General features: G+C 42.0%; 1 protein-coding gene across 3 annotated transcripts in view; it reads left to right on the top strand.

Moving 5' to 3' along the window:
- LOC147902205 (uncharacterized) overlaps positions 1–21,830 on the top strand; it is a 162,216-nt gene that overhangs the window by 110,310 nt on the left and 30,076 nt on the right. For all 3 annotated transcript variants that reach the window (XM_087375270.1, XM_087375268.1, XM_087375269.1), the window contains 7 exons: positions 8,139–8,258; positions 8,385–8,531; positions 8,637–8,717; positions 8,950–9,040; positions 9,242–9,318; positions 21,031–21,086; positions 21,173–21,268. In XM_087375270.1, coding sequence (XP_087231396.1) covers positions 8,139–8,258; positions 8,385–8,531; positions 8,637–8,717; positions 8,950–9,040; positions 9,242–9,318; positions 21,031–21,086; positions 21,173–21,268 — 668 coding nt within the window. The remainder of the gene's footprint in view (positions 1–8,138; positions 8,259–8,384; positions 8,532–8,636; positions 8,718–8,949; positions 9,041–9,241; positions 9,319–21,030; positions 21,087–21,172; positions 21,269–21,830) is intronic.

Genomic DNA, 21,830 nt, shown 5'->3' with positions numbered 1-21,830 from the left:
CAGAGGATGAGTTTGGGCATGTTCCTAGATTAGGGAAGCTAGAAAAGTTCAGAGGAAGAATTCCTTGATTGAGAATTCAAAACCCTTATATGCGGCAATGGCAAAATCTGGTTTCAAATCTTTTCATTGCTTTCCTATTGAGCATATAAAGGGCCATTTTAATAATGCCAAGGATTTTTACAAGGCTGCTTGACCTCGTGAATTGTTTTGGATGAGAACTTTACATACTTTCTTCCCAAGAGGTTTTAATTTGGAAGGAAAATCAACTCATCGTAAGACTAAAAGGACCTCTAAAAAGAACCCTATGATGTGGAGAATTGATATCAAGCCCTTTAACATTCCTCTTTACCAACATAGTCATATACCTACCCTTGTATGGAAACCTGAAGTTATGTTACGGGATTGTCCTAGCTCTCATGCAATCTCACATGTTGATCGTGATCCTAGCTCTCCTGCAATCTCACATGTTGATCATGATTTGCCTCCCTCATTTCCTCTTCCTCCTCTTTTAGGTCCTTTAACTTTCTCAGTTCCAAGAGTTTTTGCTTCTCGAGACTATAAACGAAGACTCCTTTACCTAGATAGATTAATGTCTCTGGTTCCTTTTTCAATAAAAGTTATTGAAAATTATAATGTCAAAGTTCTTTTCGAACTTCAATACACCTTGGAAAACTTTTCTTTTGAGGATTTGAATCTAAATAAGCTCCATTATATACAACTTAAAACTTTGTTGGATCGCTTCTTGAAATTAAAAGCTTCCTTTCAAGCAAAGAACTCTATCTAAATAAGAAACTCATGATTTCTATTTTTACTTCTCTTTTTCTTGACAAGGTAGGCTTGAGCTCAATTTTGAAGTCCCCTGAAGTGATGGATTCTCTCCCTCATTATGTGAGAAGAATTTGGAAGCATCCAGTGGTAGCTTGGAAGTATGTAAAAACTTTAGGACAAAAGGCTTTCAACTATGGAGAGATAGGTAAAAGACTTTCAGAGCATTCAAAATCTTCTATCCTTAGAGAACCTTGTTGTAAAAGTAAGATATTCCAAGCTTTATTGATGCTGATATAGGACATGTAGTTACAGTTGATACTTCAATTTGGCTTTCTAGTAACTTGAGAGATCTTTTCATGAAAGGCATGAAATTTCGATTATACTCTTTTAAAGAGTCTTGCCTTTTGAAAGCTATTGATAAGGGAATCTCAAAGTTTTCTTTGCAAATAGAAGAAAGTTTACAAGTTCAAAATATCTTATAAGAATGGAAAGGAAAGATTTTGAAGAAATTTGCTTTGAAATAGAAGAAGTCCCTGTTAGGAAATGAAGTCAATTTGAGTGACTTTTAGTGTGTTCTAGAGTAGTACTATACTACTTTATATCCTAGAGTGCCATGTGTCACTATGGGACTTATCCCATATACATTTGACACTTAGAGTGTGTGTGCCTATCCCATAAAGGCATTGTACTTTCATTGTCATTTTCATAAGCCTCATGCCTTTCTTGATCATGTAAGTACTTTGCTTAGTTGTATATTTCTTTCTCGCATTATTTCATTTCCATTATGCTTTCTTAGTCTTGCTTTTCCTTTCCATTCCATTCCATGTCTTGCATCTTCATATGGTATCAAAGCTAGACTATCTTCCAAGAGATTGAGGTAAGAGATTGAGGACATTGAAGCCTCTCTCCCTCATTCTCCAATTCCATCTAGAGCTCTCTTCTCCACGCCATGGTCTGCTACCTCTCTTCTTCCTTCAGCTACATCTTTTTGTGACCTACGGACGATGTGACGCTTCTATCCGGATCTAGAAGCGGAATCACGGCTTTGTGTCTTCAGCAAAGTTGTAGAGGACCTTGAGTACTACAAATTTCGGTTTTACATAATTGCAATCTGAGTTTTCTATGAAAAGTTACAGCCCTTGCAAGAAGTGACGAAATTTGTTTCTGCGCGTGAATTTTGTTCTGGAGCTCAATGATTTGACAACCCAAGCATGATGGAGCCAACTCAACGTGGAGCTGTCCATCCTCTTCATTGTTGACCTCTACTCCAGCCCGCCATTTCCTTCTTCTGCCTAACATTCTCTTGGCTGCTGCTCGTAAGTTGGTGCCCGTATTCTGCCTGCCATTTCTTTCTCTCCTACATCTCCATTGTGCCCGTCATTTTTTTTCCTTTTGCCCGCCATTTCTCCCATTTCTTCCTTAGCCCTCCATTTCTCCCTCAGCTCGCTTGTGCCCTTCATTCTATCCATGAGTCTTCTCTCTCCTAACTACCAACTTTATGGGTTCGCTTTCCACCAACTCTCTCCTTGTGGACAAATTCAAGGGGGACGGATTTCCCACATGGCAAACAAAAGTGCAACTCCTTCTCATGAAGGAGAATGTTTGGAATGCCATCGAAGATGATGAAGCACTTGAGACATCAACGGAGCTTCAAACACGAAAGATTTGGAAGCAACACAATTCGAGGGCCATTGCAATCATCGGGCTTTGCCTAGATGATTCATTGATTCATCACATCGACTTCAAGTCCAAGGCAAAGGATATATTTGGTAACAAGTTCACCAACTCCAAGGTATTTCTAAAAATGCAATTTTATAAGCTGAAAATGGAAGAGTTTGATACTTTGACTGCGCATATAGCAAAAATTCAATCTTTAGTTCAACAACTTCCAATTTGAAGTGTTGCCTAGATGACGAGGACAAAATGGCTGTCCTGATGACAAGTATGGAAGGGATTTCTCGCTTTGAGAATGCCCTTGAAGTACTTCGCATTGCATTGACTACATTCGAAGATATGGCGTCTCTTTTGCTTGAAAAGGATCGCCGCAACAAAGAATCTCCATCCTTTTCAACTGATACTACAGAGGCACTTGCCTCCACCAGCAAATGGAGACCTAGGCCATTGACTCCACCAGCATGAGGAAAGACATTCAAGCCATTCAAGTGCACTTACTGCAACAAGCTCGGTCATACGGAGGACAGGTGTTACCAGAAGCTTGCTCAACAATAATCGAAAGATCATGCCAGTTGGGTGGCATCCACCACTAGTGATGATGCAAATGAAGATGACCCGCTGACACAGGATCATGCTCTTACAGTCTGTCTCCCACATCTAGAGGATGATGGAGATCATGATTTTGCTTTCTAAAGCATAATATATTTGGGTACTCTACCTTGGGGGTGTTTCCCAAAAATAAATGCAATAAATCATGTGTGTTGAGTCAATAAAGGTCCTCTGCCTTGGATAGTCCTCCTAAAATGATGTATTTCTTTTATATTTTTGGTGTGTGGCTCCATGTTCCTCATTAGTTTTTGGAGCCAGGTGGGGATGTACTGCGGGAGCCATGTGTTTTTGGCTTTGATAGGTCTATTTGTTGGTGCATTGGTCTCCTAGACCTCTAAGTTGATCATGCATCCATGCATGATGTGCCTCTGAGCCATGCTAGATGAGATTTCTATGTTATGCTCACTAGCCTCTGAGCCATGCTCACTTGCCTCTGAGATTGTGTGGGAGCCATGCCGTGTTCTAGACCGGCATGCACAGTTTTGATGACCATCATTGTCATGTCCTGTTCTTGGTTCCATTCCAGTAGTCCCTCACCTTTCCTCCATGGGGGGGTGTTAGGAAATGGAGTCAATTTGAGTGACTTTTAGTGTGTTCTAGAGTAGTACTATACTACTTTATATCCTAAAGTGCCATGTGTCACTATGGGACTTATCCCATATACATTGACACTTAGAGTGTGTGTGTATATCCTATAAAGACATTGTACTTTCATTGTCATTTTCATCAAGCCTCGTGCCTTTCTTGATCATGTAAGTACTTTGCTTAGTTGTATATTTCTTTCTCGCATTATTTCATTTTTATTATGCTTTCCTAGACTTGCTTTTCTTTTCCATTCCATTCCATGTCTTGCATCTTCAGTCCCTTCAGTTAATTGCTCAAAGCAAAGTAATAATCTTTCTAAAGAAGATGAAACTCTTCTTCAAAAATTCCATAGGAATTTTGTCATTCTTATACAGACAAATGCTCCAATAACTTTGTTTTTATTTGCAAAAGTTTTGCTTAGAATGTCTTTTGAGAGAAGTAAACTCATCTAAACTTATGCCCGTGCCTTAGTTTCTCAAAAGGATCTGATCTCAAAACACCAGAGCTTTTGCAAGTCCTCAAAGTTTGTTTTCAATCCTGGTATCTCTTTTCTTTGTGCTGCTTGGAAGTTTCCAAAAAGGCCAAGATTTATTGCAGCTGCTTGTGAGACTACTTTGACAGATGTCTCTAAATGGCTAAGCTACTGCTTCAGAGCCATGTTGCCTAGTGTCCATGAACTTTGGAGGGACTTATTAAAGGAGGCAGATGTCCCATCGAATTCAAGCTGGATTTTAAATGACTTTGTAGGAGTGATTCCTATTGTAAAAAAAATTAATTTCTGTGGAAGCATTCAGGAAAAAGAGTCTCCTATTCTCCTTCAAACCTATGATTTTACTACGCTTTATACAAAGATCAATCTGGAAGATCTGAAGTTTAGAATAAAAAAAGATAATGGCTGAAGTTTTGAAGCTGAGATTTGATAACGATAGATGCAAAGCGCTAAAGTTGAGAAAACAACTTTATGTTTTGACTTTTTGTGGCTAAATAATAAAGATCATGACATCGATCCTAAAAACCAAAGATACACAAAGGTAGTAAGTGTTGAAGATGTTTGCTCTTGGATAGATTTTCTTTTAGATAATCTTTACGTCACAATAGGTGATTCTTTGTTTTAACAAATTATAGGAATCCCTATGGGCACTAATTGTGCTGTCTTTTTAGCAAACTTTTATCTTTTCACTTATGAATTTGAGTTTATGCAACATCTTATTTCTATCAATACCTGCCCTATAGCCAAGCTAGGCGTTTTATAGATTATTTATTTGTACTAGATGTTCCTAACTTTCAAGACTTCATGTACAAAGACGCTTGTGCTTTTGGAGAAGGAATCTATCCTCGTGACTCTTGTGAATTGAGCTGCACTTCAAAAAAGGATTCTTGTGTTTTCTTAGATCTTAGACTTTTTCAATCTTCCGTAGGATTAGAGGTTGACATATATGATAAACGTGAACAACTTGAATATAGTGGTTTACACATTATAAAAATGCCTCACATTGACGTTTTTGGTCACTTGTGTAGTCCCCATCATTGGATACATCTTGGAATCCATATATGCAAGGCTGTGATACTAGTCATTGCCTCCCAAACATTAGGCTCTAGCAAGAAAGATGGGGATCAGCGTGAGCACAACGTTGAGACCCAGCCTATCAATTATGTACGTGAGCCAGCCTTTGTGGAAATGGAAACTATGTAGACCCCTGAAGAGCTAGGCTACCATCCCTTAATTGAAGACTCGAAAAATTGTGTCACAGTCATGAGATATCTTGAGTGTGCACCTCCCAGCTAGGTAGCGTCATTAGCAATGCTGGATTGACTTCTAAACGGCTAGTGTGGAGCTATGACATGTACCATTGTATATGAAAATTGACCTTTTAGTGGATTTTCAACCAGCTATTATGGTCAAAAATTGGTTGAGATTTTGCTTATCTTTTATTTAGGCCTAAATTATATGCATTTTTCATTTTAAAAAAGAGACAACTTTCATGTTTGACTTGTTATTTTCTAGCTCTGGCATGCACCATCTCTTGCTATCTGCGGGAGAAGGTCTTCATGTGCTGCAACATAGAAGAAGTAGGAGATCTTTCGGGGCCGGTGGCTTGACCAAATCCGTGTCCAAAATCCGGAATGAAGGTCAACAAGACCTGTTAATAGAGCGATTGTCTTTCACGATAGGTCCACGGGGAGGCCATGATCTATGGTTGTCCAATCAAGTGGTGTAGGAGAATTGAATAGGATGGATTGGGTATGCTTATGGTAAAAGTAGTCTCCAAGTTCCCCTTGCACCTTTTAAAGGAGACACTCCTCCCATGCGCAGAGTCAATACTTTGCATGGTATCTAAGACTCATTGGATGTGGCTTGATCATCCGACGCTTACTCCGTGATATCATATCAAGAGTGTGATCATAGGTAATATTGTACTACTAGAAAGGAGGCTCTAGAATAAGTCCTCGGTCGTGAGTACGTGGAAGATTCATGTGACTAGGATTGGTAATTGTATCTGACTTTAAGGGGATCCTAGTTGAGGGAAGTGCGCCTGCGAATGGACCAATGGATCCAGTCTCGCTGTCTATCACCTTACTCCTCTCAAGTGTGACAAATCGATGAGTTGCTCCCCCAGTGGTAGTTGTGCAAGGTTGTTCCAAGATCCAAAGGATGTGTTTAGGCCATCGTCTCATTGTGCCCAATCGATGTACTTACAGGTGCCCAAGATAGCTCCAAATCACACGCTTCCTCCCTATCTCTGTATTGCACCATGAGCTATATTTCCATCGGCTGCAAAATCTTGGCCGTTCCTATGAGCTCTCTCTCCATGTGTTGTATCAAATGCTCTCTCTAATAGAGTAATCCTAAGCATCTCTTGCTTTGAAGGCATTCTTACAGAATTAGCTATGTTGGAGTTGGAGACAAACCCTTTGTATGATGGTGGCAAAGAATTCAAAGTATCCTTGTCCTCTGTTTTTAATCAATGGCTGCCAACCGTCTAGCGATTTCATTGAGCTTGGTGAGATGAGTGAAGAGTGACTCTCCCTCTCTCACGTTCAAAGATTGAAGCCATCGTTTGAGTTGCACCTCCAAAGTTTTCCTCCCATACTCCATTGAAGCGAAGTCAAATTCTAGATGTAAACTCTAGAAATGGTCTAGGACCAAATACATTGTATGAGGCATCACAACCAAGTGCAGATACAATATTACAACCTGCGAGGGCATTATCCAAGAGATTGGGGCATATGCACAATAATACAAGCCTCTCTAGTTTGATAACCTATGAAAATCGAGGAGATTTTGGGAATTCTCCAATGTATTGGGGCATAAGCCCATAATGCGACCCTAGTCTGATGACCTATGAGAATGGGCAAGATTTTGACCACCATGTTGTAATTGAGAGAGTACATGTACTGGTAGCTGAGTGAGGTAGTATGCGCATGTGTAGTAGTTTGCCCGAACTGCTGGTCCATGGAATCATTTAATTCACAGTGACCTCATCGTATTAAAGCCTAAATTTCTTTTGAAATTGTGCTCAACTATTCCTGTGATTGCCTTCTCTTTGTGAGAACATGTTCTGGTTTTTTGACTTCCATAGCTGTAGTCTTCTTGCAGACAGCATATGCATTTTAGAAACATGAGTTTTTTCAATTTTAGGGCTACAAGAGGTAACGAGTCATTTGTAATGTGGCTAGGAGGGCATATGTACTACTCATCTTAAGAAGAGTCTCTGATGTGATGATCGTTTTGTTACTTGTATCTTATCTTCTTCTTTTTTTTTTTTTTTTGCATTTTGTTTTTCGTTCTTGTTTGTTTCAACTTTCTTGGTGGGAAGGGCGTTGCTGGAAAGGAGAGGAGGAGAGGGAGAGGGAGGCGGGCGGAGAAGGGGGGGTGTTAGATGTTCAACACGTTCAACCCTGCTTATTGCTTATGAATCGACCAGATATTCAAGAGCACATAAAGCTTATGAAACTAGATTATATATTTTACAATTTGAGTGTGGCCCTCATTTTTTCACTTTATCCTCCAAATAAGATATTATTTAACCTCTATCGCATGGCTTCCCTTGATATCATAAAGGTCATAGAGCTGTTTGCCTTCATTCTTTTTGTAATTTGTATTGACTTTTTGCTATAATCACTCCTTGTATAAAAATGTGACTTGCATTCAAAAGCTTACAATTCACATACAAGACATCTCATGCTACTTGCCTATTAGTCTGCTATCTAGACTTCAGTCCTTTCTATTAAACTGTGCATGTACTCTAGGATCCTTCTATGTTTGATTTGGTAGTGTGCAATGACAGTCAAGTGTCCATCAGAATTTGTGTTTTCTGTATGTCTGTTGTTGATGTGGAATAAATGCCTTGGACTCATACTGCTAGGTCATTGTTTCTGTCCCCTACTGGCATGCACTTGGACAGCTACATTAAATGGGGAAAAAAAACAAGCAAGTTACTGTGTTTCAGTCTCAATGATCACGAATAAAATTTGGCTCACAGTTTTTTTCCTTTATCCAGCTGAAAAAAAACTACAGATCATCTGAAAATATTTTGAAGGCTGCTTCAGTTATTCTCGAATACAGTCATTATGAGCGCCGGATTGGATCATTACAAGCACTAAGTCTTGTACCCACAAAGGTTCCCTATTTCAGTTTATTTCCAAAGTGGAATTTCCCATCGTTGTGAAGGTGTGTGACAGTGATATTTGTCTGCCCTTTGACCCTGAGAACCTGCAGGGAATTTATAACTTGTATATGATTGTAGGAAAACAAGGCCCCCCCCATACGTATAGGCGAGTTTGACAGACCAGATTCAGAAGCCGATTTTATTGTCTCAGAAATACAGAATCTTGTTCGACAGAGACAAGCTGACTTTGGAAACGTTTCCATATTATATCGAACTCGAGCCCAGGTACCTTGACAAGAAGACGCTACCTAATCTGAATTCGAACCAATTAAGTTCATTTTATTTCTTGCTTATGACTTTTCCCTTTAATTATGCCATACCCTCCTGCAGTCCTTTGTACTCGAAACATCGCTCGTTAAAGCCCGGATTCCCTACAGGATAGTTGGATCCACACCTCTGTATTCTCATAAGGTAAGAAAAGACAGGCGACAACTAGGTCTGTTTTAATCTCTACTTTCAGGAATTGCTGACGGCAGAGTAAATGTCTTAGGATGTGTCTACGGAGAGCTCTTGAATGCATTTTCATGATTTCAATCTAAGGATTAAATTTGGTATCTGTGTGTGTCAAAAAGGTACAGGGGTAAACTGTTACATGTGGCTTTTTGGTACAAACTACCTGATATACTATGAATTCATGATGCAGGAGGTGAAAATTTTAATTATGTATTTGCAGCTAATTGCAAATCAAGAAAATGAAGTGGCACTAGAGTATTGCTTGAATACACCTCCGCGTGGTGAGTTCCTGTTGTTTGTCTGCTTGATCTGAAAGGTTCAGTTGTTTAAAGGACTTCTTTTTAAGCTTAAGGATTGAGTTGCGTTGTGACTTGCATCAGTGCTTGCTTGGACTCACAAGAGAAGTTGCTGTTGTTTGTTTGGAGGCATTCCAATAGAACCTGAATTTTTGACTGCACTTCCATTGGGTCTTCATGAAACAGGAATTGGGGAGAGAACTGTGAGTCAGATTAAACGGTGGGCAACCCTCAACAATATTTCTTTTGCACAAGCTTTGGAGGCAAGTTTCAGTACTGTTTTTCAGTTGGTATTTTTGCTTCAGTTGTGGGGAGCTGGTTATCAAGTAATCTTCTTGAGAATCTTTTTATTTGCTGTTTTCTCTTGTCTTCCATAAATCCGGTCACTGATGTAGCCATGAAAACAATTAGAGAGACTTTTTGTTGTCATTTATATGCATGCCCATCGGAGTAGACTTCAGCAATAGCTCGTGTTCCCCTTGAAGTCTATTGTAAGGACAAGATGGAAAAGAGGATCTTGGTGGCAAAAAGGTTGTATGAATCTTATTATTATTGACATTCTTGTTTTTAGAAAATTAATACTTTTTTAAAGGTGAGAAAGACTAGAGAAATTTCATTAATTAATGAAGCAAAACTTGTATACCCTTTCAAGGAGACTTCCATCAATGGCTCTTCATTGTTCATTCAAAGAGAATTGAGAAAGCGAGGGTTGTAGGGTCCAAAGGATTGTGAAAAGCTTGTTACTTTTATTGGAAAAATATACTTCTTCTAATTGAATGAGCAGCTCAATGCTGGAGAGAAGCTCTCTATTAAAACTGAGTGACAGAATATTCAGCTCCTCAATCATACGTTTGGACTTGATGTGATTGTGCCATATGGTCTTGATACTCTACTAGAATTTGCGGTTCCCCATACGCATGATGCAATGTTCACTCAGAGGTGGTCTGTTGGAAAATCCTAGATTGATATAGATGAGAGTCATCTATAAATGAAGAGTCTGTTAATTGGAGAGTGGAAGTACATAGCACTTGGATAGGCATGGCATCCATTGTTGTTGTATGCATCTTTGTGCTCGAAGCACTTTCATGACCCTTGTATTAGAAATATTAATCTCTAAGGCAGTGGCCAATGTAATAAGGGTTACGGACAATTTCTCTCTTTTTAAGGTGAACACAGATCCGACAAATCCTAAACACCCTTGTGGAATCAAATCGTAGCAACTTCAGGGCTTTGGGGCAGATCGCAGCAGAGTAAACACCTCCTAGAACAATTTGCAGCAAATCCAGGGCTAACTAGAGGGCAGGAAATCCAAATCGCAATAGGTGTAGTGGCCCATGTGCCTGAAAAAACAGTTCACAGCAGGATCTCGCCCTCAAAAATAGGTTCTGCATGCCAAGAACTAGTAAATATGGTGCTGGAATGAGCCCTACAACACCTCGGGAAGCGTGCAAGAGTAGAGGAATTGATTCACAGCAAGAAAAAGGGCACTAGAAGAGAGAGAAGAAGACAGTACACAGCACTAGGCCCCAGAACTAAGGGCTGGACCCCCGAAGGCCTTTATTGCAATAGAAATAAACTTTGTATAACTGGCTCTGAGAAGAGCATGAATCTGAGTACAATCTTGAATGAATCTGGGAGCTCTGAGGTCCCTTCTTTTATAGACTTGGCCTAGCTAAAAGCTAGACCTGCTTTTCTAAAGCTAGTTTATACAAAGCTAAGCTTTCCTACTTTTAGCCCACCTAGGGGCGGCTTTTATGCTCTTTTTAAAACCCCGTGGGTCCTTTAATGGTGCCTGCTCCTGGGTGCTTTTTGCCGTGTGGGACTTGCTTTTTGCGACTTGCTCCAGCTTTTTGAGCCTTTTAGCACTCTTCCAAGTCTTACATAAACTCCAACACTTTAACCCATTAAAGGTTTGTGAAACACATGCATTCCTAGTTCTTGGGCTAATCCTAGTTTCTTGTGGGCGTCCCCACAAATCGCAGCCCCTTGCATGATTTGACCAAGAAATTTGTAGTCTTCAAGTAGGGAGAGTGGCAAAGGACATCTTTCAACACTCTCAAAGAAAAGTTAGCAACTAAGCCGATGTTTGTTGTTCCAGACCTACACAAACCTTTTGATGTGAATTGTGATGCATGCGGAGAGTGTGTGGGAGCTGCTCTTCACCAAGATGGCAAGATGGTCGTGTTGTGGCCTACGAGAGTCGGAGACTACATGATGTTGAGAGTGTCACCATTTGGTACTTCTCCCAAGAAATAAAGAAGAATGTTTATTAGATTGACTCTGGTCAAAGAATGTTGCTTGGTTAACTAGAATAAGCTTTGTTTTATTTTTCTATGCATTGGTAAAAGAGAACTGTGAGGATGCCCACAAGGGACTAGGATTAGTCCAATAACTAGGAATGCATGCATTTGACTAAGCTTTAATGAGTTAAAGTGTTGGTCTTTTGCTTAATTAATGTGTAGGACTTGGAAGAGTGCAAAAATGCCCATACTCAATGGAGCAAGTGTCAAAAAGCAGGTCCCACAAGGCAAGAAGCACCAGGAGCTCCTAGAAGAATGAGGCCCCCCGGGGTTCTAAAAAGCTGTCCTAAAGTGGCAAAAGCAATAAAGCTAACCTTTTTGTAAAAAGTAGCTTTACAAAGCAGGTCTAGTTTTTTTCTAGGACAAGTTGCGTGAGAGCTCTAAGATCATTCAAGAGTTGCACTCAGCTTCATGCTCTTCTCAGAGCCAGTTGTTCAAAGTTAGTTTCTATTGCAATAAAGACCTTCGGGGGCGGGGGGGGAGGGGGCAGTGGGGTGAGGCCTTCTTTCGGGCCTCCTAGTTCTGAGGATTGTCCTTTTCCCTTCGTGCAAATCTCATCTCTTGTGCATGCATGTTTCCTAGGATATTGTACGGCTGATTCCAGCATCAGACCTCTTCCCTTTGCACGTCCGAGCTGTCTAAAGAGAGAGATTCTGCTGCAAATTGAATTCCAACCACCAAAGGCAGCATACTAGCTGTGATTTGGATTTCCAGCTCTAGGGAGCCCTGGGCTTGCTGCGAATTGCTCTAGGAGGAGAACTTTTTGCTGGGATCTGCCTATTAGCCTTTTAGTGGCTCTGAATTTATCGCAGGTAGGGTTTTTGGGAGTCATTGGAACTGTTTTCAGTGGTATGAGAGCCCAAGCCTGCAGTTTCTTTGGCAGCGATGATCCCAAAAAGGCTCAGCACATCTACCATTCGAAACTTAGAGCTAAGAGATTAGAGAAATCAGGACTTCGAAGTTAGTATTAAGGGCAAGTTACAAGACTTGTATTTTTAGTATTTACCTCCTCTACTTGTACAAGGGCTCTATGGACATCTGAATGAAAAGGGCTTCCTGCCAAAACTGATTGTCGAAGACAATCTCCTCTACATTCTGCCGAGCAGGCAATCTCGAATCATTCTAGTCCACCAAAATCTCAACTGGTCATCATTTGACAAAGGTTCTCTTTAGTCTTAACCAGCCTATGAAAATAAACCCCCTTTGTGAGCCCTTGGTGAAGAAGAAATTTTCAAGAGAGAATTACAAGCAAATTTAAGATCCAAGAAAGAATTTTCAAGAGAGAATTACATACTTGCTAAGCACCAAGAAAATATAGCCAAAGTGTGTCTTGGAGGGTCTCACAAGCTCCGACTTGCACTCCCTTCTCAATAAGGCCAGTGCATGTGGCTTACGAGGGATGTAAGTCACTAACTACATCGCTTTTTTGACGACAACGGACACCCAAGTCAGCTTTCCAATATCCTCCATCATCAAGTCGAGGAAGTGTGAAGCACAAGGAGTCCATACAATCTTGGGATAAAGAACCTCAAGGAGACTTTCCATTCTTCTGCAGTTGGAGCCATTGTCGGTGATGACTTGCACCACATTGTCTTCACCAACGTCCTTGATGGCTGCCTCAATGTGACCCCATATTCACTCTCCGGTGATGTGCAGGCCAGCATGTGAAGCGTCAACCACCCTCAAGAAGATGCTACCCACACAACAGGTGACCAAAATATTTAATCATTTGTCTCCTCTTTGTGTCACTCCATCCGTCAGAGACAATGGTGCATCCATACTAACTGCAGGCTTCCTTGAGTCCCTCCATGTCTTTCTTAATTAATCCCACGTACTTCTTCAAACGTGTGGTGCGGGGAGTCTCAAAATTAGTAGGTGTAAGGGATGATGCTCCTGCTCTACCAGTGGCTACAAGTACATGGTAAAACTTCTTGTAGGCAGGAGTCCTTGCAACATGGAAGGGAATATTGCAAGCACAGAAAAACTGCTCCTCAGCAATTTCAACCTCTTGCTTCAAGCGTGGTGTCCAAAAACCTGTATAGGAGTAACTCTTGGAGTGACAGTTGCTGGACCACATGTCCTCTTGGCACGAGACCATGGAAGAGCTGATGGCATAGTGGACGGTCCAATTCAAACGGATGTCAATGGAGTGGTGCCATGTAGAGGCTCAGCAGAGACACTCCCATGCACCTGCGATGTCGATGTATATGGGCCTCCCTCTTGCTGTGAGAGAGATATACACGAACCCTCCACATCGCCGGTATCTAGGATGATGTGGTGGTTGCCTCAAGGCCCAACTTCTGCTGCTCAATCGACACCTTCACTTGAAGAGACCATAGGATGGAGGAGATGTCGAATCTCAGCAAATTCGGTAGAGGTACCTCCATATGCCAAGAAGATCCCACTAGAATGGCATGGCACGGACCTTTACCTGGCCTCCCTCCCATAAGAAATGTGCTCGAACTCGAGGGGTAGATCCCGTCAATGTGTCACCACAAAACTTGCACACTAACCTCCTTGTGCCGGATGTGCCATCCCACCTTGTGCTTGCAACGGCACATCTCGAGGCCATGGGATAGAGAGGAGAGAGGAGAGGTAAGACGATAGAGCTAAGAGAATAGAGGAGAGGTTTGAGAGGAGAGAGGTTGTAGAGGCAAGGAGAGGTTGGAGAGGATAGAGGATAGAGAAGAGGCTGGTCTAGAGGAGAGGTTGGAGAGGTAAAGTGTAGAAGTAGAGGGTGTAGGCTAGGATAGCAAGGGGCTTAGCAAGGGAGGGTAGAGTAGGGAGATATGGAGACAAGCGTGGAGCTGCAGCAGCAAAACCGGAGGAGAAGCGGCGCCAAAACAGAGGGAAACGTCTCATCGCCATCGTTTTTCGTGCCAGACGTTTCTCTATCATGTGTGCCGTTTCGCGCGTTTCGCAAAAACTTTTCTGGGCTTTTCGGTGCCCCGAAACGTGTTTTCTGGTCACAGTAATTTCAGGTGTTTTGATACAGGCACAGCAGCTCTCTAATGTAGTAGCCGCTCAAGTAGTAGGAGAAGCCAGCATTCTAGCAGTAGAGGAATACAAGAAGTAGGTGGAGGAGATGCAAGCCTGCCTTGCACAACCGGAAGCCCAACCGGCAGAGGAAAGAGTCGCAACAAAGAGCTAACCCAAATGTATCTCACCAATGAGCAGCTTTACCTGATGCAGCAGCAGCCTTCTCGTATCGCATCTTCTTCGCAGAAAAAACAACAGCAAGGTCTTGCAGTTACAAATGCTCCTGCTGGCCATGAGCACCCTCATGAGGCAACAAACATGGCTCATGGTGAGTAGGCATTTTCTGTGACTTGCCACTACAATCTAGAGAAGCATGCTTCAGCTTTGTCAAGTTCAGATTCTACATCTGACTGGTATTTTGACATTGCCCCTTGTAAATCTCTATTTCAACCCTTGAGTGATGCTCCATGCATACACTTGTGCAAATAATGCATCTTAACCCTTGAAGGGGATTGGACAGGTTGAAGTTACTTCTATGTCAAGGGAGGCAGTCACTCTGTGGAAGCGTTATATGTTCCAGGTATAAAAAAGAACCTCATTTCTATCTCAACCATCTCCACAAATGGCTTTCGGGTTATTGTTGTGTTGGGTATGACAACCAGCATGACAACTGTATAGTACTTACTGGCACACTTTCTAGAGGGCTGCATATGACAAACATGTCGTTCTAGAAGCAGTCGTTTCAGCTCCTATTTGGCTCTGTACAGTATAGCAGCACCTGCCTTTTGTCTTAGGCTTGTCAGCATCCTTTTTGTCCTTATGAGATATATGTCATGCATCATGTTTGGGCTGATATTCACCTCTTCCCTTATCTTTTGCAGCAAAAGCTTGCTCGCCACCGTGCACACTCATTGACAAATTCTTTCTAGTCTGCTCGTCTTGCAACAAAAGCCCCACCAACTCCCAAAGTTGAGGGTTGGGATTCCTCCTTAGGGACAAATTGGGCAACGTATGAAAAGAAAGATGAGACTCCGGTAGGGATTTTATGTAGTATAGACAAGGTGTGTATCTGGTATGACTTCATCAATGTTCAGAAGGTGTTCATACCAAACCTGAATCTTCATGACATGATCTGCCATTGATCTCCTTCATTCATATGTATAAATCAAGCTCTTTTTTAAAGATTGAGACTCTTGCCTCATCACGAGCCTGATACATTGCTTCTAAAATGTCCCAAGCACTCTTCGAAGTCTAGCAGGACCGAATGTGAGGTATAATTGACCTCTTCATAGAAAGTGAAATCAAAGACAAAACTTGTGCATCTCGTCTTCTGTGCTTTGGAGTAATGCCAAAAGGTGCTTGTTCTTGTGGTTGAGCCTGTTGCCCACGTCCTACGCCCCCCCCCCCTTGTTTTGTTGCTGCTGCGAAGTGCCATAGACGCGGGACGAACATCATCACTAGTGACAAAGTTCCCGAGTCCCTTGGCAATCACAAGGCTAACCATAAAGCTCCCAAGAGAGTGGTTGGCGCTGGTAGTTGCCCTAGTATGGCCTTGTACGCTAGTTAGGAGCCTAGTCCTATTGGGACAAGTACACGTGGAACATTTTCATCCTAAGTTGACTTTGGGCCTTATATTGCGAAGAGAATAAGAAAGAGTGTATTATGGTACTTGCAAGTTCTCTAGCCACAAATGCAAGAAAGGATGATGCCTCAACAAATCTTCTAGAGCAGACTAGGCTTGCTTCACATGTAGTTATGTCTTTTGGGATTCACTGTCAATGAAACTGTAGATACGTGGTATTTTGATAGTGGCGTATCCATACATATCATGTCCAAGGACTTTTTTGATATGCTGTCATGTGCTCTTGTTGGCAAGAAGGTATCTTGTGCCAAAACTCTTTGTATCCAGGTAGAGGGATTGGTGATATTTTGCTTGAATTTGCTGGAAATGGATGAGCCTGATCGTTTTGATGATGCACTTGATGGATGTAGGCTACACAAGCGGAGATTGACTCAAACCATATTGGGACTAGGTGGACGTGCTTGTGGCAAGAAAGCAATAGGTACAAATTGGATATATAAGCTGAAACGCAGATCAGATGGATCTATTGATTGGTACAAAGCCCGCTTGTTGCAAAGGGCTATACTTAGAAAAAGGGGATAGATTATGATGAGACCTTTGTTCCCACTCTCGTATGACTAACATTAGGGGTGTGGTTCCCATGGCTGCATTTTATGGATGGCATATCCATCAATTGGATATCAAAATTGTGTTTTTAAATGGGGACCTCCTGGAAGAGGTTTATGTATCTCAACCCATTGGTTTTGTTGTCCTTGGAAAGGAAGACAAAGCTTGCAGTAAAAAAAGCCTTGTATGGCTTGAAGCAAGCTCATAGAGCCTGGTATGCAAAGATTGATGCCTTTTGAATTAGCCAAGGGTATGCATAAGAGTCCAAATGAAAGCACCCTTCATGTCAAGGAAGGAGGTGATTTGATCATCATTGTCTTGTATGTTGTTGATATGCTGCTTACAAGTTAGTATTAATGTTGCAAAAGTTGTAGACTTTAAGGATGAATTGCAGAAGCCATTTGAGATGTGTGATTTGGGGTTGCTAGAAATGCGGCTGCTACAAATGAGATGCAGCCTGCAGCTTTTGTGGGAGATGCAGACGGAAGAGAAAGACCTTGTGTCTTTTGCAGAAGCTGTCGAGACACGAAAGTTAGCAATGGCAAGATGCCATGGAGTCTGAGTATAAGTCCATCATGAAAAAGCAAACATGCGATTGATGTGAGTTGCCATAGGGTAAAAAAGACATAGGCACTAAATGGATTTACATAATCAAGGGGGATTCTATGTTGGATGCAACGGAATGGAAGACAACAAGATGAGAATGCAATGGAGTGTACTTTCAAATAGATAATGAGAAAGTACAAGTGAGGGGCCATATAGACCCAAGTACACCCTAGTGTCTCGGGTGGACCAAGTGTTCTATCTAGATGTACCAAGTGGACTAAATGTCCTCGCAGTGCTTAATTGGCCTACAAGGCCATACCAGTACTAAAGTGGCAGCAAACCCCTCTCCATGGTATGGCTAAAGTATCCTAGAAATACCTCAAGAATAGCTGGAAACTAAATCATGGTTGCACATGTTCATCCGTGATGGGTATAGCAACCTATGATAGTAGAGGAGAGAAAACTCACGTAACGAAAAGCTTCAAATTTGGGTCACGGTAAAGCCTTCGTGAAGAGATCTTCTAAGTTATCCTCCATCGGAACTTAGGACAACTATATATCTCCAGCTGAAATGCAATAGGGGAAGCAAGCTGGAGCAAGAACCTGCTCTTTGGAAGCAATGGAATGGGAGACAACAAGCTGAGAATGCATTGGATTGTACTCGCAAATGGATAATAAGAAAGTACAAGTGAGGGTTCATATAGACCCTAGTGTCCTAGGTGGACCAAGTGTCCTACCTAGATGTTCTAGGTGTCCCAAGTGGACTAAATGTGCTCGCCGGGTCCTACTGGCCTACAAAGGCAATACCAGGGCTAAAGTGGCAACATTCTAATGGTAAAAATCAGAAATACAAAGCAAGGCCTATTGCAAAGGGTATACGTAGGTTGAAGCAAGACTTTTGCATTTTCTTCGACTGAGGCAGAGTACAAAATAGCCAGCATGGAAGCCACATGGTTGAGGCTTCTACTTTGAGAGATTGGGATGGCTTGGGTTGAAAGTACAGCTGTGTTTTGTGATAATATGAAGTGTGGTTTCATTTTATTAGGGAGAAGCTTGCATCACAGCAAATAGATCTCATCTTTTGCAACACAAATCAGCAGGTAGCTGATATTTTCACAAACTTATTGGGTGGCAGGAAGTTTGAGATGCAGTGATATGTTACAAGACATTGAATTGAGCATTAAGGGAGTTTTAGAAGTCAATGCTCAATTTTGGTAATCATCGATGTCAATTCTGGACCAACTAATGGTGGTTTTTAAAACTTGACATCAATTAAGCTGAGCCAGGACAGCTTGTCTTCACATTGGGGAGGCCACGGTCCAATGAGGTTTGGTCTCCCATAGAGGACAGAGCAAGGGTTTTGGATTCCTATTGGGCAGGCCCTTGCCTCCTCAGGGTCCTATGATCAAAGGGAGCTTATTATAGGCCGAGTAGTCTGGTCGGGTATTCGGCTTAGGATTCTCAATATCTATGCACCAGCATGTGCTTAGCAAAGGGCACCCTTTTGATGCCAGCTTATTGATTGTTTACCAAATGTGGATGGAGGTAACTTCAACAACCTAGAGTTCGAGGAGGATAAGCTGGAGAGGCTTCCTTTTCTACCATGCCTCCAACCAAAAGAGCTAGTGGAAGCAATTCATTCTTTTCGTGAGAGGGTATGATACTTGGTGGGGGCTGAGTTTGAACTTCACGGGAGCCTACGGTATTCCTTCAACCACATTGCCATGGTGAGCTCTTAGAGAGATTGGATGGTTTCTATATAGAGGTTGGAGGAGGGTCCGCTTGGAATTTGGTAGGCACAACGATGTCAGAACGTTCCCCCATTGTCCTTCATTTGGAGTAGCCATGTGAGGGGAGTGAGGATTTTGAATGCCCTCTGTCAAGAGGAGGAGGTGCAGCAGGTCTTAGCACAGCGCAAGTTTGGATAGTGGAGGATGCTCACCCACAGGATGGTGGCCCATGTGGATAGCAAAATGCCTTTCAAAGGAGTAGTATAGAGCTACAAACAAAAGATTTGAGGCATACATAGGCCTTTCATGAGAGGGAGAGAAGGTCTCACGAGGCATATGGCTTTCATCAAGGGATTGAGGGAACAGGAGCTGGATTCGTTGTGGCTAGTCAACAAATACGAGTGTGTCTAATTGACTTTGCAAGATGCAGATTCCAGATAGGCTGAGTATTCGTATCAGCAGGGGGACAAGTGACATGGCAGTTCTTTTCATACCACAGGCCCGCGCTTAGGAAAGACGCAGCTCTAGAGATTGAGAGACAAGGCAGGACAGCTCTAAAGGTTGAGAAACAAGACGAGATGGGTTATTCGTTGCACGCATATGATTTAATGCCCCTCTCTAATTTTGAGAGTTCAATTTATGAAAGCCAACTTCTTTTTTCCTTTATTTGCTTCAATGTGCCTCCACAACACCCCGAAACATGAGAGGCATGATAGGGTCAATACAGGCATACAAAGGATAGCAACACCTATGTATAAATGTGTTCATGTGAAGATGCATTTGTGCCTGGAACATGTGTGCGGGCATAGATGCTTACTTAGTTGTGGGTGTAGGCACTTGCCCATGTTGGGGCACCTATATGACCAAGCACAATTACTGTGCTGCACATGCATACATTTGTGTGTATATGCGCACATGTTTGTATGTGTGCAAATGTAGTGTGATTTGTAGCACATTATTTATAGTCAGTTGTTACTTAAGCCTTTGCACTCATTTGCACACGCGTGTGCGTGTGTGCACACGTGTGTGTGTACATCTGTACATACAATCTCATGAAATTGGGAATTAGATACATACATGATGTGGTAGATAATCAGGGCTATGTTTTATCTTGTCCTCAGGCCACTGCTTCCTATGCATTGGGAATGCACCATAGGTCGATATGGAAGAAAATTGATGATTTGTTACATCCTTTTCTACCTGTTCCCCCTGTGGCTGACACAGACAGGCTTATGGATTGGCAATTGCAACCCTCTGCTACATGCTCTCGTCCTGTTCCTCTGCCTTCCTTGACCTCCATCAAAGCCTACAAGCTTCTTCAGCCTGCTTCATGGATTCAACAATATGCTAATACTCTGTGGCATATCAGGAAGCCTCTCTAATGGTGGCGGAAGAATCTCCAGATATTATGGAAGTGTAAAATGCCTTTGAAACAAAGACTTTTTCTTTGGAGATGCATGATAGGCACATTGTCAGTGGGAGTCACACTTGCCAAACGTCGCATTGCACCATCCACATGTTTACGATGTCAGGCTCCTTCAGAGACTGTCCCTCATTTGCTTTGGCATTGCCAGTGTTCTAGGAACCTCCTCGGGAGAATTTCAGATCATCTTTGGCTCCGTTTCCCGAGTCACAGGTTTGGGAAACATTTTTGGTTATTTGGCAGATTTATGAGGTCTTTGTCTCAATACTCACTATTTCTCTCTTGGGTGAGATATTGGGCTCTTTGGACAATCTGGAGTGAGCATAATTTGGCATACTTGGGTCGGCAGATTCACAAGTCATATGAATCTTTCCGAGCCTCATTGCGGCAATCCTTATATGATGCCTGCCATGAGGGTGATATAGATGCTTCTTGCATAGAGCTTTTCTTTTGATGTTTCTGATCTTTGGGATACTCTCCATTGTGGAGACTTCCCATCTTGTAAATTTATGAGCATATAAATACAGGACTGGATATTACTAAAAAAAAAGTGTGTGTACGTCTGCACGCTCATGCATGTGTTTTCAATTTTTTGTTGACTAGGTTTCACCAAACATCATCTTTCAATTTATTTCTAATGGGAAAGTTAGTTTAGCTACAGAAATAGATGTGTCATTGTATCCATTGAATTCGTCTTTTCTTGCTGTCTAAAAACACAATGATCGTGCAGACTTTAAGAGCATTTTTGAAAATCATAGGCATGATCAGGATCGTTTCACTGAACTAAAATATGGGCTTTGATTATGCAGAAAATACGGGGTGAAAATATCATGCATAAGGAATTAGGAATAAGACCAAATGCCAGGCAAGTGTTTTGTTATTTCCAATCAACAGGTTTTTTAATGTCTTTTTGCTGTTAAGCAAAAGTAATCTTCTACTATGTTTTTTCAGGGATGGCATACTAAAGTTCATGAATCTAGTCTACTCTTTTCGAGAAAGGAGTGCTAAAGGCTCTGTAGGACAATTATTGAGAGAACTGATTAAAGAGTAAGACTCCATGGTATAGTTCAGTTCAGTTCATAGCACTCTTCTTTCTGTATTGGCAAGTTTTGTTCTCCAGCTCTTATTGGTTGTGTTTTGGTACATCAAGGGTTGGGTGATACTTCATGAGCAGCTTGTGCAATGTCAGTTTCCTGACCTGGTTGGAACCAAGTGAGCTCCCAATGAAGCTTAGCTTCTACAGAGACCACTGCGTACGCATTTCGGATGAGGGCTTTGTTGATCCTGGAGGGTATACTCGGATTCATCTGCCCCATTCATTGAGGATCGTTAGATCATAGAGATAGGGAAGGGGCCCACCAGCAAACTCCTCTCAGAGTATGATCACTGAGTTTTTCAGCCCAACCACATAGGCTATTACTCTACAGGGTTCTGCCACGGACGTGACCCAGAGCCAGTGACGCGACATACTAACAAAGGACGGATGCATAGATTACTCTTGGAGACATTCCTTCCATGTTCAGGGTTGGAGCGCAACCAACAAGGGTCATCATAGCCCTTGTCAAACGCAAAGGCACAACTAGGAGATCATGCATGGCCACGACATCGG

This window comes from Dipteris shenzhenensis, chromosome 5 (genome assembly GCF_047967505.1).
Source record: "Dipteris shenzhenensis isolate YYH24624 ecotype China chromosome 5, Dip_SZ_1.0, whole genome shotgun sequence".
NCBI classification, from domain to species: Eukaryota; Viridiplantae; Streptophyta; class Polypodiopsida; order Gleicheniales; family Dipteridaceae; genus Dipteris; species Dipteris shenzhenensis.
The sequence above is the reverse complement of the archived record's forward strand: the minus strand, read 5'-3'. Positions and strand labels throughout refer to the sequence as shown.